Source organism: Podarcis pityusensis, assembly GCF_964106645.2.
Source record: "Podarcis pityusensis genome assembly, chromosome: 3".
NCBI lineage: Eukaryota > Metazoa > Chordata > Lepidosauria > Squamata > Lacertidae > Podarcis > Podarcis pityusensis.
The window spans coordinates 103171200-103191717 of NC_138026.1; the positions used below are offsets into that span (position 1 = coordinate 103171200).

At 44.2% G+C, this 20518-nt stretch overlaps 1 protein-coding gene across 1 annotated transcript in view; it reads right to left on the minus strand.

Annotated features, from left to right (window-relative positions):
- The window catches only part of SRBD1 (S1 RNA binding domain 1), a 171192-nt gene that overhangs the window by 148681 nt on the left and 1993 nt on the right, over positions 1 to 20518 (minus strand). The window contains exons 2-9 of the mRNA XM_080998131.1: positions 19635 to 19714; positions 16291 to 16471; positions 13824 to 14162; positions 11695 to 11861; positions 9795 to 9912; positions 7032 to 7170; positions 5255 to 5351; positions 3473 to 3608 (exon numbers count right to left, since the gene is read on the minus strand). Coding sequence (XP_080854257.1) covers positions 3473 to 3608; positions 5255 to 5351; positions 7032 to 7170; positions 9795 to 9912; positions 11695 to 11861; positions 13824 to 14162; positions 16291 to 16471; positions 19635 to 19714 — 1257 coding nt within the window. The remainder of the gene's footprint in view (positions 1 to 3472; positions 3609 to 5254; positions 5352 to 7031; positions 7171 to 9794; positions 9913 to 11694; positions 11862 to 13823; positions 14163 to 16290; positions 16472 to 19634; positions 19715 to 20518) is intronic.

Consider the following 20518-nt stretch of genomic DNA (forward strand, 5'->3'; position numbering starts at 1 on the left):
TTTCCCTCATCTACTGACTACCAAGGACCCTTTAAAGAACCTGCAGTGTTGATTGGCAAAACACCTTCAAACTCTACAATTCTACGTATGATAGCTACAAGAATTTGTTTAAATTTTATACTGTGAGTGGCCGTACATACGTGGAAAAGTAGGATAAAAATCATCATTAGCAACAACTGGATAACACTGAGAGGAAGCACACCAAGAAAACACAAGGCAAGAGGAGCTTGGAAGGGGATGAATAACAGAGAAGATATGGGCAAAGTGAAGCAAACAACCAGGAGCTGCAGGAGAGAGGAGAGCTGGAGTTCACATATTGATTGGAAGGAACCAGCAAATTTCTGGCTGCCGGCCAGTAGTCCTTGCTTTTTCATGTACAGGCTAGTTTCGAATCACAGCCCTTGTTCAAATAAGCATACAGCACAGGAAATCCATTTGAAAAGACTCAGGAGAATTCAGGAGGAAGGTGAAACTCAAGGTTAGCAACAAAATCCTCAAATGGCTTTTTCATTTCTTAGCTAACTGAAGGGCGAATAAAAGCACAGCATGGAATCCACACACCACTTCCTCTGAACCACTGCAGATATAACGTTTCCCACTCTCCTACCTGTGCTTAAAAAGGTTGGGAGAAACCCACTGGCTCATTCACAACCTCTTTCTGTCTCCTGTGCAAATTTTCCCACTCTTTCCTTTTCAGCATTATCCGTGGTGCGGCTAATCTTTGTGCTAATGTGATGAGCTTCAAACCAGAGTCTAAAGCAAGGATTTGAAGCTTGTTTCCAAAACCCTGGTTCAAGGCTAACCCTGGTGAACATTAACTTTGGTGCAGAGGTGACAGTGCACTGCGGTTAACACGGCCAAAGGAAGGCAGGAGCTCATGTGGAAAAAAAGAGGAAGAAGAAACTCGATTTGTTTTGTTTATATATTGCAAGTTGCTTTGAGTTACACCTTGGTGAAAAATCAACTGGTAAATTTAATAAATGAAATAAATTAAAAACCAGTTAAACCAAGCTGGTTTCAGGTTACAGCGGACTGTCACTTACCCTGTAGTGGAACCTCTCCAACTGGCACCAGGCAGCTGCCATTTTAATTTCCCACCTTGCCCCAAAGCCACAGTACCTCAGGGCACTGTGGGAAATGGGCTATGCCCAATTAGCAATGGTGAGCCCTGTTGGGACTCAAGAACCCCATCAGATGCCTATGGGAGTGCTCTGTTAACCTTGCCTATGAGACCGGGAAATATTAGATAAGCATTGGGACCCTGTGGTGGTTTAGTCGCAATGTAGGCTTTGAAAATCAGTAGGACTAATTTGGAATTTCTGCAAAACAATAACGAACAACACTTAAAAAAAAATAATCCCAAAATGCTGATGTTCTTTTTCTTTTTTTTACTTTGACATTGGGAACATTTGGCACACGATGTATATATAAGTTCACACACATATATATATACACGTATTTTAAAAACCTTCCCTTCTTTCAGGTCACCTTTAACTACAATTATTTAACCTTTTCTCGCCACTCAGGACCAATTTCAGCTGACAGGTTTAACGCCCCGTGGCTCAGAGCACTCGTCAATCACAGGGATGTTCTCCAAGCCGTTAAGCAGTGCCGCAGTGGCTGACACAGGAGACATGACATCAGACAAGACGTCTGAGGTTAGATTTAGAAGATGGCGGAGCAAAGACTGAACGAACTGGGGCTGAGGGCACAACTCGGAGGAAGGGGGGGTTGGGGGTGAAAGCGACGGAGAGCAAAGTAAGCCTTCCAAACTCCTGCTGGTCCCAGGAGGAAATGATTAAATGCTTCATTCTTCCTCAGCCACTGTCCCGGAATAACAAGGCATGTTCCCTTGTATCTCTGGAGAAACAGTTTGTTCGTACTAAAAGGTCTGCTGCAAATCTTTCCATTGGGCTAATCCGTAATGACCTTGACTCGGTCCAGCTGCCCTCCGCCATCTGTTCAAGGGCAGCAAAGTGCAGGTGGGAAGGAGGGAGGAGGCACAAAAAGAGGCTTGCAAGGATCAGACCAAATGCCAGTCTAGTCCGGTACCCTGTTCTCATGGTAGCCAGTCAGATGACAGTGGGACCAGAGTTCAACAACGTCTCTCCTTGCTTGTGATTCGCAGCAACATATGGTTTCCAAGAGCAAAAGTGCGAACACATAGCCACTGAGAGACACATTCACAGAGGCTAAGGCAGCGGAGATAGCTCAGTTGGGGAAGCTTGAGACTCTTAATCAGGGACATGGATTCGAGCCCCACGTAGCGCACAAGATTCCTGCATTATAGAGGTTAGATTAGATTGGCCCATCAGGCTCCCTTCCAACAATTCTACGATTCACTAAAATCATCCAAGATGGTGACCGTCACTTGCAGGAGCGAATTTGACATTTTAAGGCCTGTGTGCAGAAGAACTTCAAAATCTTCCTCTCACACTGGGAGCCAGTGTGGTGTAGTGGTTAAGAGCGGTAGATTTGCAATCTGAGGAACCGGGTTCACGTCTCCGCTCCTCCACATGCAGCTGCTGGGTGACCTTGGGCCAGTCACACTTCTCTGAAGTCTCTCAGCCCCACTCACCTCACAAGAGTGTTTGTTGTGGGGGAGGAAGGGAAAGGAGAATGTTAGCCGCTTTGAGACTCCTTCGGGTAGTGATAAAGTGGGATATCAAATCCAAACTCTTCTTCTTCTTCCCTTGTTCGTTTGTTTCAACAATTTGCATGCTACTTAATCACAGTTGTCTCTAAGTAGTGTAGCCTTCAGATTTATTTATTTTTTAAGCCCTCAGTAAGAACTGGAAGTTCAACGGTGGGGAGAGGGGAGCTGTGTGCCCTCAACTGGAGGGGAGTTTCACGAAATTGGGACCACCATTTTGAATGCATGGCTCCTTGTAGATAGGAATCGTGTGTACAAGCCAATAGGGGATCACCAAGAACAGCTCCCCCGAAGACCTCTGTGATTGGACAAGGATCTAGGAGATAAGGCTGCCCCCCTGAGGTATCCTGGGCCCAAGTTTACAGGGCCTCGTAAATTAATAAATGAACCTTGAACCCAGTCCAGTAGCTTCTGATCACTGGAGTTATGTGCTGGCAACCATCTGCCCCCATCAACAGTCTAGCCATGGTGCTTTGCACCAGATGGAGCCTCTGTGTCAGGCACAAAGACAGCCACCACACAGATCACCTGCAAAAAACCAAGCTTTGAGTTTACCTCTGCATGGATCACCATAGCCAGATTATCCCTGTCCAAGAACAGCCATAGTTAGCGTACCAGCCAAAGCTGATAAAAGGCACTAAGGCTATCTGAGCTTCCAGTCATGAGGAGCACCCCCAAAGTCCGAACCTCTTCTTCCCAAGAGAGTGCACCCCCTTCGTTGCACTGCTTTCAAGGTTTTGTGCTGCTAAATGGTCTACAAATTTGTTTAACAGATAAATAATATTCTATGCAGCGGAGGGCTGATCATTAAGCACCTACCTGGTGATGCTGAATATTCTTTATATTGCAAGAAAAATTCTGGTACAGGTGAAACTTGTTGACATCTTTTTCATTGGCCTTTTTTGAGGTCACTTTTGCCAAGGATGACTGAATACAAATGTACTTTCTTTGGCATCTATATTTAAAAAAAAAAAAATTGAACAGAATTCGAATAGAAATCATGCTAATGTCATTACAAGGACTGATAGTGACTTGCCCGTTATTATCATACTACGTTTTAACAAAACAAACGATTTTCAGAATTAAGGAAGTATCCCAATAGCAAAGCAAGACAGAGCAGAAAATGACAGAGGCTCTTGGGCTTGGGTCTTCTAAAAGAACAGGATGTTGCACTAGACGGGCCTTTGGCCTCATCCAGCAGGGCTCTTTGCATGCTCATATGCCAAGCGGCCAAAGATGGAATCTGCTACTTTGGCTGCAAGCAACCCCAGCGTCCATGCCCTGATTCAGGATTCTGCTTTGATCCTTCCTGTTCACTGTTGGGCCACAACGGATTCCAGTTCCAGGGGTTTCGCCCCCCCCCCCCCCATGGATGACCAAGGTCTGATTCATATGGAGTAACATTCGCTTCATGCAACATGCAAATCTGGAGCACTGGTGCTGGGCTTCCCTATATTCTTCTAAGCACACAAATGCCTGGATAGCTCTGCACATGAAATCCCTGGTTTATGAAGAAGATGAAAACCAGCTGGATCACATCAGAGGTCCATGGGGGCCTCCCTTTTGCCTGCCCTGAACCACACTCCACTGCCACCCTCCTTGTAAAGGACAGGACTTGGGAGCTCACTCAGTGCTGCTACACAACTGTCTGCAGGTGGTATGCTGGCATAATAATAATAATAATAATAATAATAATAATAATATTTATACCCCGCCCTCCCCAGCCAAGACCAGTCTCAGGGCGGCTGACACCAGGTATAAAAACAACTGATTGAAACACAACTTAAAAACAAGATTAAAATACAACATTAAAACATTAAAATGCAGCCTCATTTCAGTAGGAACTCAAATCAAAAACTTTTTTTGGGATGTAAACGTCAAGTCTTCACCAAGGCCAACTATCCAGACTGGTCCTACGTGGGCCAGAAAAAAGCTAGGGAAGTCCCCAAATAGGAGTTCCATCACAGAAGGAGAAAGGAAAAAGGAAAGAAGGGGAGGGGATCAAGTTGATTCCAAGCCAAAGGCCAGGCGGTACAACTCTGTCTTACAGGCCCTGCGGAAAGAAATCAGATCCTGCAGGGCCCTGGTCTCACGAGGCAGAGCGTTCCACCAGGCCAGAGCCAGTGTTGAAAAGGCCCTGGCTCTAGTTGAGGCTAATCTAATTTCCTTAGGGCCCAGGACCTCTAAGCTGTTACTATTTATGGACCTTAAGGTCCTCCATGGGGCATACCAGGAGAGGTGGTTCCATAGATACGAAGGTCCTAGGCCGTGAAGGGCTTTAAAGGGCTTTAATGTGGCCAAACAGGAAGGGCCTTAGCTGTGCAGTAGAGCACCTGCTTTCTTTGCAGAGCTTCAAGCTCTGGGTTCTCCAGGTAGGGCTGGGAGAAGCCCCTGTCTGAAACCCTGAAGCGCTGCTGCCAGATGGTCTACAAGACAGCTTCCTATGTACCTAAGGAGTGTTGTTTTCCACCTGAATCCATACCTGATGAACCCCTTCCACTGTGCCTATGAAGACAGTCAGAAATGAATGCATAAAAGCTGCAAAATAAGAATTTAAGTGGCCTATGATAAAAGCAAGCTGCCTGTAACAACGGCACTTACAAATCTCTGATGAAATCCAGCGTCTCTTTATCTTTAGCGATCATGTCAGCCAAGATGTGCTGCACTCCAGATTTTACTTCCTCAACCGTGGAAAGACCTGGAAGAAAATATATTTGAGCCTTGTGCTATTCATTTCGTTCCTATATTTTATGCCCTGATAACGTCCACAACACTGTGGATGTGCTCCAACATTTAGGAGCTATATTTAACTATCAGTCCTGAGTAGGGATAATTTGAGGAGCCTTACTTTGCTGGACACTGTCTAACAGTTTCAGATTTAGAACCTGTGCTTTAAAAAATACTCAATTAATCTTTAAAAAAAAAAAACACCAAGAAGAAAAACTTCTCCACAGATGAACTAGAAAAAAGTATTTACTAGCTTCTCTATAATAATAATATAAAAACCAGCCCGTTTTATTGTCCAATATTGCCCCCTACAGATTTATCTATAATTACACTAGGAGACACATTGCTAGATATAGTTGCAAGCTTTCGGTTTTAAAATTGATGTGATTTTCAGCATGTCTTGGTATTAATTTTTTAGAAGGGTAAGAAAGGATATTTTCTTCCTTCTTGTATTGTGATTGGATGAAAAGTCTTCATATTATGTGAGTTTTTACTGGTATGGGTGGGTGTTTATTTTATGGCGTATCTGCATTTTAAATCTTTGCAAGTCACTTTGAAAGACAGATACATTCAATCAATAATAAAATATACAGAATTTGTAATTTAACAGGAGACTTTTTAAAAAACCACATTTCAATAGCAATTTTCTCCTCTTCAAAAGCAGAATATTATTCCCATCCAATACTGCAATACTTCCCATTCATTTCTTTATATCTGCCTCTGAAATTAATAGGGGCCTTATTCTTTGTATGTTCTGTTTTAGCAGGTCTGTGAGAATACAATAGATGGTTGACTGGTGTTTTATTTATTCTTACTGTATTATTATTGCAGTTATACCCACTGCCTAGTGGGACATCTTCAGGAGAAGAAAAGGAGGAAACCCTACACAAATCCACAGTGGAGTCCCTAAGATGGTTGGGTGGTGTCTTGTATGCCTCCTTCTGGCAACTCCTGCAGCCAAGCTGGTGCCAAATGTATTACTCTGCTTTCCTTTGGACCATGTCAGTAAGGATCTTGTCGCCTGGGCAGCCCAGTCCTGTTTTTGCTAACGCAGCAAAAACAGTGTGGGAGGCAGCAGTTGCAAGTTACCGGTCTCTGCAGCCACAGCAGGTGCTGTGATTCTTCAGCAGTTTGATTTTTTTAATTTTTATTTTATTTAACATAATTGTTACAAAATATAAGCAAAATATTGCACATACATACATATATATTTCAAATAAGCACATATATATGAAAAAAGGAACAAAAGAAAAAAAGAAGAAAAAATAAAGAGAAACGAAAAAGAAGAAAAGTTGGAAGAATTTCTTCCAAATTTATTCTACAAATATCTACAAATATTGAGATATTGAGGTTCTTCAGCAGTTTGATTTCACCCCTAGAAGCACACTCCATTGCCTCTTGAGGCAGATGTATTTTTTAAATATAAATCTGTATACCACCTTTTCCTCCAAGCAAATCATGGTTCTCTTACTCCCCATTTTATCCTCGCAACAACCCGGTGAGGCAGGTTAGGCTGAGAGATGGTGGCTGGCCCAAGGTCACCCAATAAGCTTCACAGCCAAGTGAGGAATTAAACCATTGTCTCCTAGGTCCTAGTCTGACACTCTAACCACTGCACAACACTCTCTGCTTCAGTAAAGGACGTCCTTACCTTCAACACTGGACTTGACATAAGAGTGTAGGTTGAGTTCTCTCGGGTTCTCAATGAGCAAATTTGCAGCGTGGTCTAATCCCAGTTGCCTGGCTCTTTGTGCTTTTGTTCCTTTGCTTCCCGTTTTATACGGCGCATACTAGGATAGAGAACAGAGGCTGGATGTAAAATGCATGTGGCTCCACACTCTACAGAATATCACAGAGCGTTGGTGACTTCAAGGCTGGATTACTGCATTGTGCTCTATGTAGTGCTTCCCTTGCCCTCAATCTGGAAGCTGTAGTTAAGTTCAGAATGCTGCAGCATAGTTGCTGACAGGAGTGAGACCCTGTCAGTCTCTGCACAGAGATCAGCACTGGTTGCACATTTGCTACGGGGCCATGTTCAAGATGTTGGCATCTTAACAGCTTGGGAACAGCTTGTTCATGTGATCGCCTGACCCCACATATGCCCAGTCTGCCCCTTCAGTCTGTGGAACTAGCACTATCATAGGAGTCACATAACATTTGTTCTGTATTTGTAAGTAATACATATTTTTCCATGGTAGCATCTGCACTCTGGAACACCCTGTTACGATATAGAAGCAATGCAGCTGTGAGCTGCTAGCTTGAAAACATCACATGATGGAATGTTAGGACTGTTCCGTGGGAAACAGAGGGACAGGAAATTCACAGGGCAATGCACCGGAATTAGCTCAGAGTGTAATATGAGCTCTTCCTTTTGCTCTTGTACAGGAAGTACAGGACGTGTTTGTCTCTCGACTGCTGGAGCTTGAAGAGAGCAGTCATGCTTTTGTAATGCTGCAAAGACAGAAATAAAGGAATGTAAATACGTTTCTGTCTATCTCTTTCCCCTGCCGGGGGGGGCAGGAAAGAGGGGGGGTGTTCTTCTCACGCCGAGAAGGATCGCCTATCACGACCTAGCCTGTATCTTGCTGGGGAATGCAGACAGGGAGGTCAACAGGAGATCAAGCCGGGTGCCTGGAGATTGCCAGTTACTACTGATATAGGCTTGAATTCTGACACGTCCTGCCTATTGACATCTTTGCTCTTCTCGTTTCGGCACCTGGTTAAAACATTTTTGTTTAGGCAAGCCTACCCAGACACACATATAGGTTATGTGTATTTCTATGTGTTATGTGTTTTCTAAGCTAGTGTTAATCTTAATAATCTTTTGGAGATTTTAATACCTGTTTTAAATGAATGGTATCAGTATTTTATTTTACACTTTTGTAAACCACCTAGAAAGTATTTTTTTAACAATCAAATTGTATATAAATTTTGTTAAAGAAAATATTTAAAAGGGCAGTGACTGGCATTTTCTGCCATTGGCCCTACAATCTGAATGCCCTTCCCTCCACCATATTTTTTTTAAAAAAATATTATTATTATTAAAATTGGTACACCACATTTCATCCATTGATCTCAGGGCAGTTCACTGCTTATGACAATATAAAAACCACAGAAAAATTTGTGAAGCAGCAACCATCAGTTACTTCAGATCCTTGTACAGACTCATATTGTTGCCCAGGATTTCCCTACCTTGACCCATAAGACAGGACCTTGTTTTATACAACTAAATCCCCTGAATTCCTGTTTTATTTGTTTATTGTAGGTTTACACTGCATTTTTGTTTCAGTTATAGTTATATATAATATATAGATAGTTACATATAAATATGGGATGCGGGTGGCGCTGTAGGTTAAACCACAGAGCCTAGGACTTGCCGATCAGAAGGTCGGCGGTTCAAATCCCCGCAACGGGGTGAGCTCCCATTGCTCAGTCCCAGCTCCTGCCAACCTAGCAGTTTGAAAGCATGTCAAAGTGCAAGTAGATAAATAGGTGCCGCTCCGGCGGGAAGGTAAACGGTGTTTCCGTGTGCTGCTCTGGTTTGCCAGAAGCGGCTTAGTCATGCTGGCCACATGACCCAGAAGCTGTACGCCGGCTCCTCGGTCAATAAAGCGAGATGAGCACCGCAACCCCAGAGTCGGTCGCAACTGGACCTAATGGTCAGGGGTCCCTTTACCTTTATATATAAATATATATATTGTTATACAATGAAACCTCGGTTTTCAAACGTCTCGGCTGCTGAACGTTTCGGAAGCCAAACGCTGAAAACCCGGAAGTGAATGCTTCTGTTTTCGAACGCACCTCAGAAATTGAACGGCTTCTGAGGTGCGTTTCTCAGTTTTCTCCATTCATTTTGCCAACAGCCCTTTGATCCTTGGTTTTTGAATGTTTCGGAAGTTGACTGGACTTCCGGAACGGATTACATTCGAAAACCAAGGTTCCACTATATATTTTTGTTTCACTTATATATATGTGTCTGTGTATGGAGAGAGGGGGGTACACCAGCTGGATATTTTTATGTATCAATTCATAAATGCTTTAAATAAATATTTACTTTGATTTTTTTTTCTGCCACCAATTCTCATTATCTTTTTGCACTTTACAAGGAGCGTTCAAAGCAAAAAACACAAGAGGTACGCAGAATGCTTTGAATAGCAATTCTATGAAAAGGACACTCTGAGCCTTATAAAAACATTCTTCTAGACAATGTTGAGCCAGATGGTTTGACTTGGCATAAGGCATTCTTCCTATGTTCCTAATTGAGAATGCACTCTAGTATTCACCCCCATAATCCTCTGCAATGAGGAAGAGGTTCTCAGAAGACAAAACATTTGTGGATAGGGGCATGGATGTTTGATGAAACACTGCTTTAAAAGAATCTAATGGATTTACATTTTAAAAAGAAGATACTAACCACGTGGTCCAACTCCTCCAAGGTTCTGCAGTTTAATAAAGCAGTCAAAAGGCTTTCTGAGAGTTTTCCTTCTTTCTTAAGCTTCTGGATCGAAGCATGAACTTTTTTCACAACAGTCCTAAGATTAAAAAGAAAAGGAGGTGAAGGTCATACCAATTAATGCACATGTAGACACACCACTCCTAATTCTGCAGGCATCTCCTAGTGTGAAGAAGGAAATTTGCATGGACTATGCAACTGCAAAGGACATAGTCTTACATTTACATAGTGTCCCACTTCATCGACAGAAAGGGCAACTTCCCAAGCCAAGGAAATGTGTCTCAAACTGGAGTTAATTCATTCAGCTCCACCAAAACTTTGGAGTGGACTGTGGCATCTCAGACAGGTTCTGCAATCCACCCTAGACAAACTGGCAGTGGGCAAGCCAGCTCCTTAGAGATTAATACATTTCCTATATTATATCTCTCCCAACCTAAAGGCCTGTAGGAAGGCAATGTAACAGAACATCCTTCTAGGCAGCCTTTCTCAACCTGTGGGTCCCCAGATGTTGTTGGACTACAACTCCCATCACCCTTACCTAACAAGGCCAGAGCTGAGGGATGATGGGAGTTGTAGTCCAACAACATCTGGGGACCCACAGGTTGAGAACCACTGTTAGAGCATTGGGAAAGGGCCACAGCGCAGTGATAGAGCAAGTGGTTTACATGCAGAAGCTCTCAGGTTAGGTCTTCAGCATCTCCAGGAAAGGTTAGGAGAGACTCCTTCCTAAAACCCTGGAGAGCCTCTGTCGGTCAGTGTGGACAATACTGAGCTAGATGGCTGACAGCCTCCTACGTACCTTCTGCTCACCTGAAAACAAGTTCTAGGTTTAGGGGAAGCACATCCTTTCCTAGAAACCAATTCCCTTAGTAACATTTCTCAGACATCCATTTGTGTCACCTAGAAAACTTGGACAAAGTTTTTTCATTTTTTATAAATTCATGATGATGATGATTAATCCAAAATGCAGCAGCTAGACTGGTGACTAGGAGCGGCCGCCAACCATATAACACCTGTCCTGAAAGACCTACATTGGCTCCCAGTACGTTTCCGAGCACAATTCAAAGTGCTGGTGCTGACCTTTAAAGCCATAAATGGCCTCAGCCCAGTATACCTGAATGAGCATCTCCACCCCCATTGCTCAGCTGAGGTCCAGCTCCGAGGGCCTTCTGGCGGTTCCCTCACTGAGAGAAGTGAGGTTACAGGGAACCAGGCAGAGGGCCTTCTCGGTAGTGGCGCCTGCCCTGTGGAACGCCCTCCCATCAGATGTTAAGGAAATAAACAACTATCTGACTTTTAGAAGACATCTGAAGGCAGCCCTGTTTAGGGAGGTTTTTAATGTTTGATGTTTTATCATGATTTTAATATTCTTTTGGGAGCCGCCTACAGTGGCTGGGGAAACCCAGCCAGATGGGCGGGGTATAAATAATAAATTATTATTATTATTGTTATACGCATTTAAATACTCTAAACAACTCGGGTTCAAAATATCTGAAAGGCCTTGTCCTTCTCTACAGGCCCTCTCAGTAATTCCAACACTCTTGTGGTGGGGGGCAAGAGAGGATATTCTCTATGGTAGCCCATAAGTTGTGGAATTCCCGCCCCACAAAAGTGTTTGGTACCTTCACTATACAGCTTTCGGTGACCAAGGCCTACCCAATTCCTATGACTGCAATCTGTTTTGACTGTTTTTAATTTTAAACAGTTTCAACCTGCCCTGCCCTGGGACCTGCAAGTAAAGGGCATGCCATAATTTAAAACTTATTATTATTATTATTATTATTATTATTATTATTATTATTGACTTTTTATGTGTCCTCTGTCCCTTTCCACTGCCACCGCCCTCCACCCCATGGCATACTGTAGTTCTTCCAGCGTCTGCTGCACTTCACGCAATGCATCGGCCTCCATGTTGTTTATAAGCTCTTTCCGATACCGGGCAATGAAAGGAATAGTATTGTCGTCGTTGAAGAGGCGGATTATGTTCGCACACACCCATTCTTCAACGCCAGTCCTTTGCGACAAGACCTGAAACAGTAAATAAGAAGCCCAGCAAGTCAATTGGGATTCTCACAAAAGTGGTTTGTTGTTGTAGTGTGGTACCTTGGTAGTCAAACGCCTTAGTTGTCGAACAAATCAGCTCCCGAACGTCGCAAAACCGGAAGTGAATGTTCCGGTTTGTGAACGTTTTTTGGAAGCCGAAGGTCTGACGCGGCTTCAGACTGGCTGCAGGAAGCTCCTGCAGCCAATCGGTAGACGTGCCTTGGTTTTTGAACCATTTCCGGAGTCGAACGGACTCCCAGAATGGATTAAATCCAAGAATCCAGTACAGTGGGTACCTCTAGTTACGAACTTAATTCGTTCCAGAGGTCCGTTCTTAACCTGAAACTGTTCTTAACTAGAGGGGTGCTTTCACTAATGGGGCCTCTTGCTGCCGCTACGCCGCCGGCACACGATTTCCGTTCTCATCCTGGGCAAAGTTCTCAACTCGAGGTAAGTCTTCCCGGTTAGCGGAGTTTGCAACCTGAAGCATTCGTAACCTGAGGTGTTTGTAACTTGAAGTACCACTGTACTGTGTGGGAGAGGGCAGGCTGGGGTGAGGCAACAGAAGCAGAAGAGCTCCTTCTCTTTTCTCCTGGCAGTGAAGAATAAACCTGGCAATCCCCCCAAAAATCTCAATCTCCAGCAGCCAAGGCCAGATCACCCAGGAGGCAAGGTGAGGCAATGTCCTCATGGCAGCAGGCTCCAGGCAGCTGGGAGGGCTGTCAGATCTGGCCTCTGGCAAGCACACCGCTTGCCACCTCCTGCCACACCCTCCCATCAGATGTCAAGGAAATAAACAGATGACTTTTAGAAGACATCTGAAGGCAGTTCTGTTTAGGGAAGTTCTTAATGTTTGTGTTCTTTATCATATTCTGTTGGGAGCCAGATGGACAGGGTATAAATAAATTAACATTTATTTATTTATTATTTTTATTATTATTATTGAAGCCATGTTGATTTCTTGTTCTTTTTAAATTAAATACCTCAAAAATTACCTCAGAGCAGCTAATGCTTCAAAAAGAAATGGGGACATAGGAAACTGCCTTACAGTGGTACTTTGGGTTAAGTACTTAATTCGTTCCGGAGGTCCGTTCTTAACCTGAAACTGTTCTTAACCTGAAGCACCACTTTAGCTAACGGGGCCTCCTGCTGCCGCCGCGCCGCCAGAGCACGATTTCTGTTCTCATCCTGAAGCAAAGTTCTTAACCTGAAGCACTATTTCTGGGTTAGCGGAGTCTGTAACCTGAAGCATATGTAACCCGAGGTACCACTGTATATAGAGTCAGCTCATTGGGTCAATTCACCCCAGATGTGTCTACACTGAATGGCAGCATCTCTCCAAAGTTGCAGGCAGGGGACAATCCTGAGCCGTACCTGGAGATGCCAGGATTCAACCCAGGATCTTCTGCATGCAAAGCAGGTGCTCTATCACTGAGCTACATCCATTCCCAATATAAAATACTGGGAATGAGAATTAACTGCCTATAAAACTGGTGTACTTCTTTTATGAATAAGCTTTAAAACCTGTAAACCAGAATGAAGGTGAACAAGATACACCGTTCTTTTTTAATTTTTCAGTATTTCCCTACCTGTGGAGCGTGTAACACCAAGTTCAATAGTCTGAAAAACAGAAACTTCCTATCCCACCCCCGCCATTCTGTTCACAAATATCTGAATGACCTCTTTTTGATATTCCCTCATGAAACCCAACACTAATTGTAACCTTCCTGCACCATTGCTTTCGCTCAGGGTTCTCATTAGAACAGGGGAAAGTATGCAATTTATTTTATAAAAATAAATAAAGGCTAATTTGCTTCCTGGAATACATCCAGCACTGCTATTATATACAACAGAAACCAAATTTATGCCTCGGTCCAGACCACAGGCTTTCTTTATGCTGCAACAGGTTTATGTGAGCTTTGTTATGAAAGGGAAAAGATCTCATACCTGCACAATGTCCCAGTTCATTTTATGGTCTTCGTCCAATTTGGCACTCGCCACACATTTCACAGGCTTTCCCTGAGGACATGTGGCTGATTTTGATTTTTTTAAAGGAGGCTCGTCGAATGTAAAATCTTCTTCAGACTCTTCCGACTTCACTTTTCTTTTCGTTGTGGCGGCACTTGTGGAGGGTCCTTCGGCGCTCTCCAGGCTGTGGGCTGGGTGCCCTTTCACGGGGAGCTTTTGGGCTGCAGATTTCGGCTTGACATCTTCCTCTTCCTTAGGCTGCAGCAGGTGAAACGTACCTTCGTTCCCTCCAGGAGCTGCAATAGGCACCAATGTGTCCTGCCCAAGCCACCAAAAACACATTTAGAATGCACGTTGATGAAAATAAGAGAGATTAAACGCACGGATGTTGCATGGCCTAGTCACATGATGACACCAGTTTCACCCTCGCTCCAAGAGTCATAAACGGAAATGCTGGAAGCTGCTTTGGATGTAGAACTGTAGGGTTCTGGCCATTCCATAAGCATAACCTCAGAACAAAAATGCATCACTAATAATAATAATAATTTATTATTTGTACCCCACCCAACTGGCTGAGTTTCCCCAGCCACTCTGGGCGGCTTCCAACAAAGATTAAAAATACATTAAAATGTCACACATTAAAAACTTCCCTGAAAAGGACTGCCTTCAGATGTCTTCTAAATGTCAGGTAGTTGTTTATCTGTTTGACATCTGATGGGTGGGTGCCACTACCAAGAAGGCCCTCTGCCTGGTTCCCTGTAACTTTGCTTCTCGCAATGAGGGAACTGCCAGAAGGCCCTTGGTGCTGCACCTCAGCGTCCGGGCAGAACAATCGGGGTGGAGATGCTCCTTCAGGTATACTGGACCAAGGCCATTTAGGGCTTTAAAGGTCAACACCAACACTTTGAATTGTGCTCACTAAGTGAATGTAACTTTGTTATTAAGTTGTTTAAGTTTTGCGAGGTAAAGCTTTTGAACCATATTTTTAGACAGAATTATTTTTTATTTCAATACAAGACTCAGTTTTGTTCATCTACAGCACGCACGTCCAACTCCCAAGAGACTGCGATCTACTCCCAGTACAAAAAAACTACCCATTGTCATTGGCAAGAACTTGTTTGGGGGAGCTTTGCCCAATTATTGATCTTTCGGGGGGGGGAGTGCAAAAAAAAATGCTTGCACAACACTCTACCACCCTCCCTCCTTCCCCCACTCTGCTGCCATCACAGGGAATACAAGCTTTCCCGGCAGGGGTGGCGGCTATGGAACCTAGCACCAGAGCGCACGGACATTCATTGCCCACTTTTTAAAATCCAACGATCGATCAGGAGCACCCCGGAGATCACTTTATTTAATCCCACGATCGACCTGGAGCACCACGGTAATCCATCTGTCGATCGCGGTCAACCGGTTGAACATGTCTGATTTGGAGGCGCAAAATTAATAACTCCAAAACAATGGACACTAACTTGGGTGGCTTTAAAAGAGGACTGGACAAATTCAAGGAGAAGAGAGCTATTGATAGCTACTAACTGCAATGGCTCGGCTCTGCTGGAAGCAACAGGCCCTGCCTTGAGGGTTTCTCACAGGCTCTGAGCAGGATAATCGACTAGATGGGCCATTGGCCTGATCTAGCATGCTCTTATGTTCTTCATGTGTTCAGAGTCTTGGATTGCTCATAAGTCATGGATTGTGCTGTCCGCGCGACATAAATTCATCTGATGCCCAGAACAAAATGAAAGGTCAGATTCTGCTTGCATGAAGTTCTGTGTGCACACAGCAAAGGGTCTGCACAACTTTAGACTGTGGACTCAGGAGTCGTTTACCACTGCAGTCCTGTACATCTTTACTCAGAAGGAAGCCCCATTGCATTCAGTGGGACTTTCTCCCAAATACTTAAGTATACAGTTTATAGAGAAGTAAAATTCCCCCGGGCACCTGTGAAAAACCAAACTGGGTATGAGGATCTCCAAGTGTAGACCCCTGCTTCCACAGAAATTTATTTTTACAAGGACACGGGTGGAGCTGCGGTTTAAACCACTGAGCCTCTTGCGCTTGCCAATCAGAAGGTCGGTGGTTCAAATCCCCACAAGGGGTGAGCTCCTGTTGCTCTGTCCCAGCTCCTGCCAATCTAGCAGTTCGAAAGCATGCCAGTGCAAGTAGATAAATAGGTACCACTGTGGAGGGAAGGTAAATGGTGTTTCCGTGTGCTCTGTCATTCGTCACGGTCCTCTGTGCATCAGAAGCAGTTTAGTCATGCTGGCCACATGACAAAAAAGCTGTCTGTGGACAAACACCAACTCCTTTGGCCTGAAGCGAGATGAGAACCCCACAGTAGCCTTTGACTGGACCTAACCATCCAGGGGTCCTTTACCTTTACGACAATTGTTATCCACTCTTTCAAATGCTTTGAAAAGTAAAGTGCTTCCTAGATTCTACGACTTACCAATTCCTCTTTTACTGCCACCTTCTTGGTCCTTTTCCTAGGCACAGCTGGTTTCTTCTGGGCAGCTACAGTGGGTTTTTTCGCTCTCGACACTTTTGTTTTGGGCGCACTGGCCTTCCTTGCGACTTTCTTTTTGGGCTCCCATTCCTCTTCATGTGTTTCCTCTTCCGATTCTGAAGATCTAAATAAAGAAGGAACTGACTTTAGAGAAGCTACATGCGATTCTGTTGTGTTAAAGAAAGGGAGAGGAAAAAACAAATCTCAGCATTTGAGGCCAAAGGCATGCAAGAGATCTCAGAAGCACAATGGAGGGCAAGGACGGAGGTAAAAGCAACAAATTGCTGTTGCCTCTTTCTGAGAAGCCGGGTGCCCATCATGAGTAACTCAGGATCTTGAAATTGTACAGTGGTACCTCAGGTTACAGACACTTCAGGTTACAGACTCCGCTAACCCAGAAATAGTACCTCGGGTTAAGAACTTTGCTTCAGGATGAGGACAGAAATCGTGCAGCAGCAGCGGGAGGCCCCATTAGGTAAAGTGGTACCTCAGGTTAAGAACAGTTTCAGGTTAAGAACGGACCTCCAAAACGAATTACGTTCTTAACCCCAGGTACCACTGTAGTCCTATCTTTGTGTTAAAGTCAGCTAGCCGACAGGGAAACAGGTAGAGGTGTGGCAGAGTGGCATGGCATTTGCTGAGGTAACAACATGTGCTCTGATTGGTGTGTTATTCTGAGGAAAATTTTACGCTTGGTTGTACATCTCTCTATGTACAAGGCGTGACCTAAGAAAGAAAAAAAAACTTTCTGTTACATTTCCCTTGAAATGTATGCAGTTTTTGTTCTGTTTTCTCAGCAAACTGTTATCAAGACTTTTCTCTTTGGACTCCCTCCATCTGCGTTACTCAAGTGACTTTGACAAAACAGGAGACCTATACAAAGTGTGAGCAACCAAGCCAAACACTTGCTCACCCACCATATATTGTGGTCCACTAGGGCAGGGGGAGGCCCTCGACTCCACACAAACACACTTGGCATCATTATAGGTGTGCCCTACAGCAAAAACATTAACCCTAAGTTTTCGGTGGTTACAAGCTGCTCACTACAGTCATACTTTTGCTTCAGGTTAAATCTTTTCAGGTTGCGTCCCACAGCGACCCAGAAGTAACGGAAAGGGTCACTTCCGGGTTTTGCCGCTCACACATGTGCAGGCGCTCAAAATGACATCACGCACATGCACAGAACTGGCGAATCGCGACCCGTGCACACGCAGACGTGGGTTGCATTCTGCTCAGGTTGCGAACGGGGCTCCAGAACGGATCCTGTTCGCAACCAGAGGTACCACTGTACTTCAATCAAGGATGTCCTGACACAGTGTCACTCCATGTCATTATGGGATGCGAGTCTTGTGGGACCTGCTCCCTGCCTGGCAAGCAGGCCTCTTCCACCCAGCCTAGCAGGGTGCGGCCATGGTTGACTGCAATGTGAAAGCTGTGGCGGCTGAATAGACCTCTGGTTTGGGGCATGCCGCTTTTGGTTTTGTCACCATGACCTCAATATTTAACATGTTTAAAACTGTTATTAACTTGTATGTGTTTAAATCCGGGGTTCTTTGTGGGATGTGCCAGGGAAGAGGGGGAGCAGAGAGAGTGGGGAGGGAATTGCAGTGGTTCAGGGTAGGGGGGGAGGTATGGTGTGGGAGGTGGGGCAGGCCAGGTAAGGGGCACACAGCACAGGCAGTTGATGACTGTGGCCTGTGCCAGCCCCTTCTCCTACCTGGGGAATTGCAGTTGTCCTATCAGCCAACCCTCGGGTCTGCGGGTGCTGTTGCCAAATGCCAGGGCAGCTCGGAGTTAAGGGCTCTCCGTTTGCGGAATGCTCTCCCCAGGGAGGCTCGCCTGGCGCCTTCATTATACACCTTTAGGCACCAGGCAAAAACGTCCCTCTTCAAACAGGCCTTGGGCTGACTGGCATCCAATGCCCTTTAAATATGTTACGGGAGGGGGGGATTATTGGTTTTTTGTTGTTATTTTTATTATGTATCTTGTGTTTTTTTATATTGTAACTTTATGTTGTGACATAATCATTATTATATGGGAAATTTAAATTGGCAGTTAGCACACAGCTGCCCCACTGCTGCCACTAGGTGAGCCCAAATCCCAGAGCAAGCATTAACCCTAGTTTATTGTGTTGGACACCTGGAACACTGACAGCAGCGTGAGGACCAGGCCTGACAGGAAATATTTACTGTGCAGTAGGCTAACTAATACCACTTTAGGAACACCATCAATTACTATATCCTCCAGTGCTGACCACTAGGTTCTCTTATTGGATCACATCAATGTGGCTAAGTTGACTTGCTTCATAATACAGCGGTACCTTGGGTTTTCAAACGTCTCTGTTGATGAACATTTCAGTTTTTGAACGCCGTAAACCCAGAAGTAAATGCTTCGGTTTTCGAACACACCTCAGAAGTTGAACATGCCACATGGCTTCCGCTGTGTGCAAGATCCTGAGGCCTAGCTGTCGGCTGTTGAGTTTTCAGTTTTCGAACGTTTCAGAACTCAAACGGTCTTCCAGCACGGATTACGTTCGAAAACTGAGGTAACTACTTAAATTCAGAATGCCCCAACCGCCAACCAATGGGTGGAGGTGTAATAAAGTTATTTTTAATACATGGTCAGTCCAATTGAAATTTAAACTTATTTTTAAAATTTGTCATTTGTTCATGAGCTATTGTTATCCAAACCAAGATATACCATATTTTTCGCTCTATAAGACACACTTTTCCCCTCCTAAAAAGTAAGGGGAAATGTGTGTGTGTGTCTTATGGAGCGAATGCAGGCTCCATGGCTTCAGTGAAAGCAACGCGAAGCCTCCGGAGTGCAGCGGGAGCGCTCCCGCTGTGCTCCGGAGGCTTCGGGCAGCTATCCCTGAAGCCAGAAGTGCAAGAGGGGTCGGTGCGCACCAATCCCTCTTGCTCTCCTGGCTTTGCTTTACTGAAGGGGCGCTGCACAGAGAGGGAGAGATTTTTTTCTTTTCTTGTTCTCCTCCTCTAAAACGAGGTGCATCTTATAGAGCAAAAAATACGGTAAACTTATTTTTAAAAATTCTGCCGTTTGTTCAGATAAGCTGTTGGTATCCAAACTGCTAGCATCTGAAACAAAAAAAGTACAAGGTACAATCATCATTTTAGATGCAGCCAATTTATACAGTTTCAATTTATTCCAATGTATTATATCTGTATGTATACCTTTTCAAACCATACTACAGTTAGACTGATGGAACTTGTTCCAATTATGGGTAATTTGGATTTTAAAAGTACTACACACAAATTTCAACTCACGATTTAAGGAAGGAAGGCAGCTCATCTTCTGGAATCCCTGGTTTTGGTGCTGTTCTAGTTCTTCTAGGCAAAGCTGACATCTGAAAGGTGAAATATCCAATATCAAAACACTGTTTCCCACTTCAATCAGTTGGGCAAATATAACGCTTTCAACTGCTTAACTGTGACTCTGGATACTGACAGCAGAATAGCAGGATATAAATAATAATAATAATAATAATAATAATAATGTGTGATTCAGTATTCCAGATCAGGCCATAGGATCCTGCGTTCCTTCTCTCCTCCTTTCCTTAGGAGCCCACTTTCTCCTTATGGGGATAAACCACACTTAGCCATTTACTTCAGCAATTTTAGGAAAATCATATCTCACCTTAAGAAGTCAAATTATACAACAGATATTTAGCTGGATCAACAGCCCCCTTTAAAAAATCTCTTTTGAGCTGAGCCAACAAACAAACCAGGAACTCTTCCACTAACCATAGTTTCCTGTTTCATCTAAACCAAGAAACTATGGCTAACAGGTTCAAAACAAGTAGGCTAGGACACCAAATTTAACCCATGGCTTCATATCCCACATTGTTCTGAAGCCATAGCCATTTCTTGGCCACTTTTCACTGAGTTATACCAACCTGTGACAGCACAGGTTGGGCTAGTTCTGGATTTGAACAGAGCTTCATCATATGGTCATCTCTCTGTAGTTTACTTGGGTCCCTAGCAGGCAGGAAGCTGTTGGCCATTTTAGCCTCACTGTTTGCATAAAGAAGCAAATACCTAGCATGCTAACAGCAATCTTATTCGTATTGATTTACAAAGCCCTGAACAGCTTATGTCCAGGGTATGTTGGGGATTGTCTGAACCCTTGTACAGCTCAGTGACCGAGATCA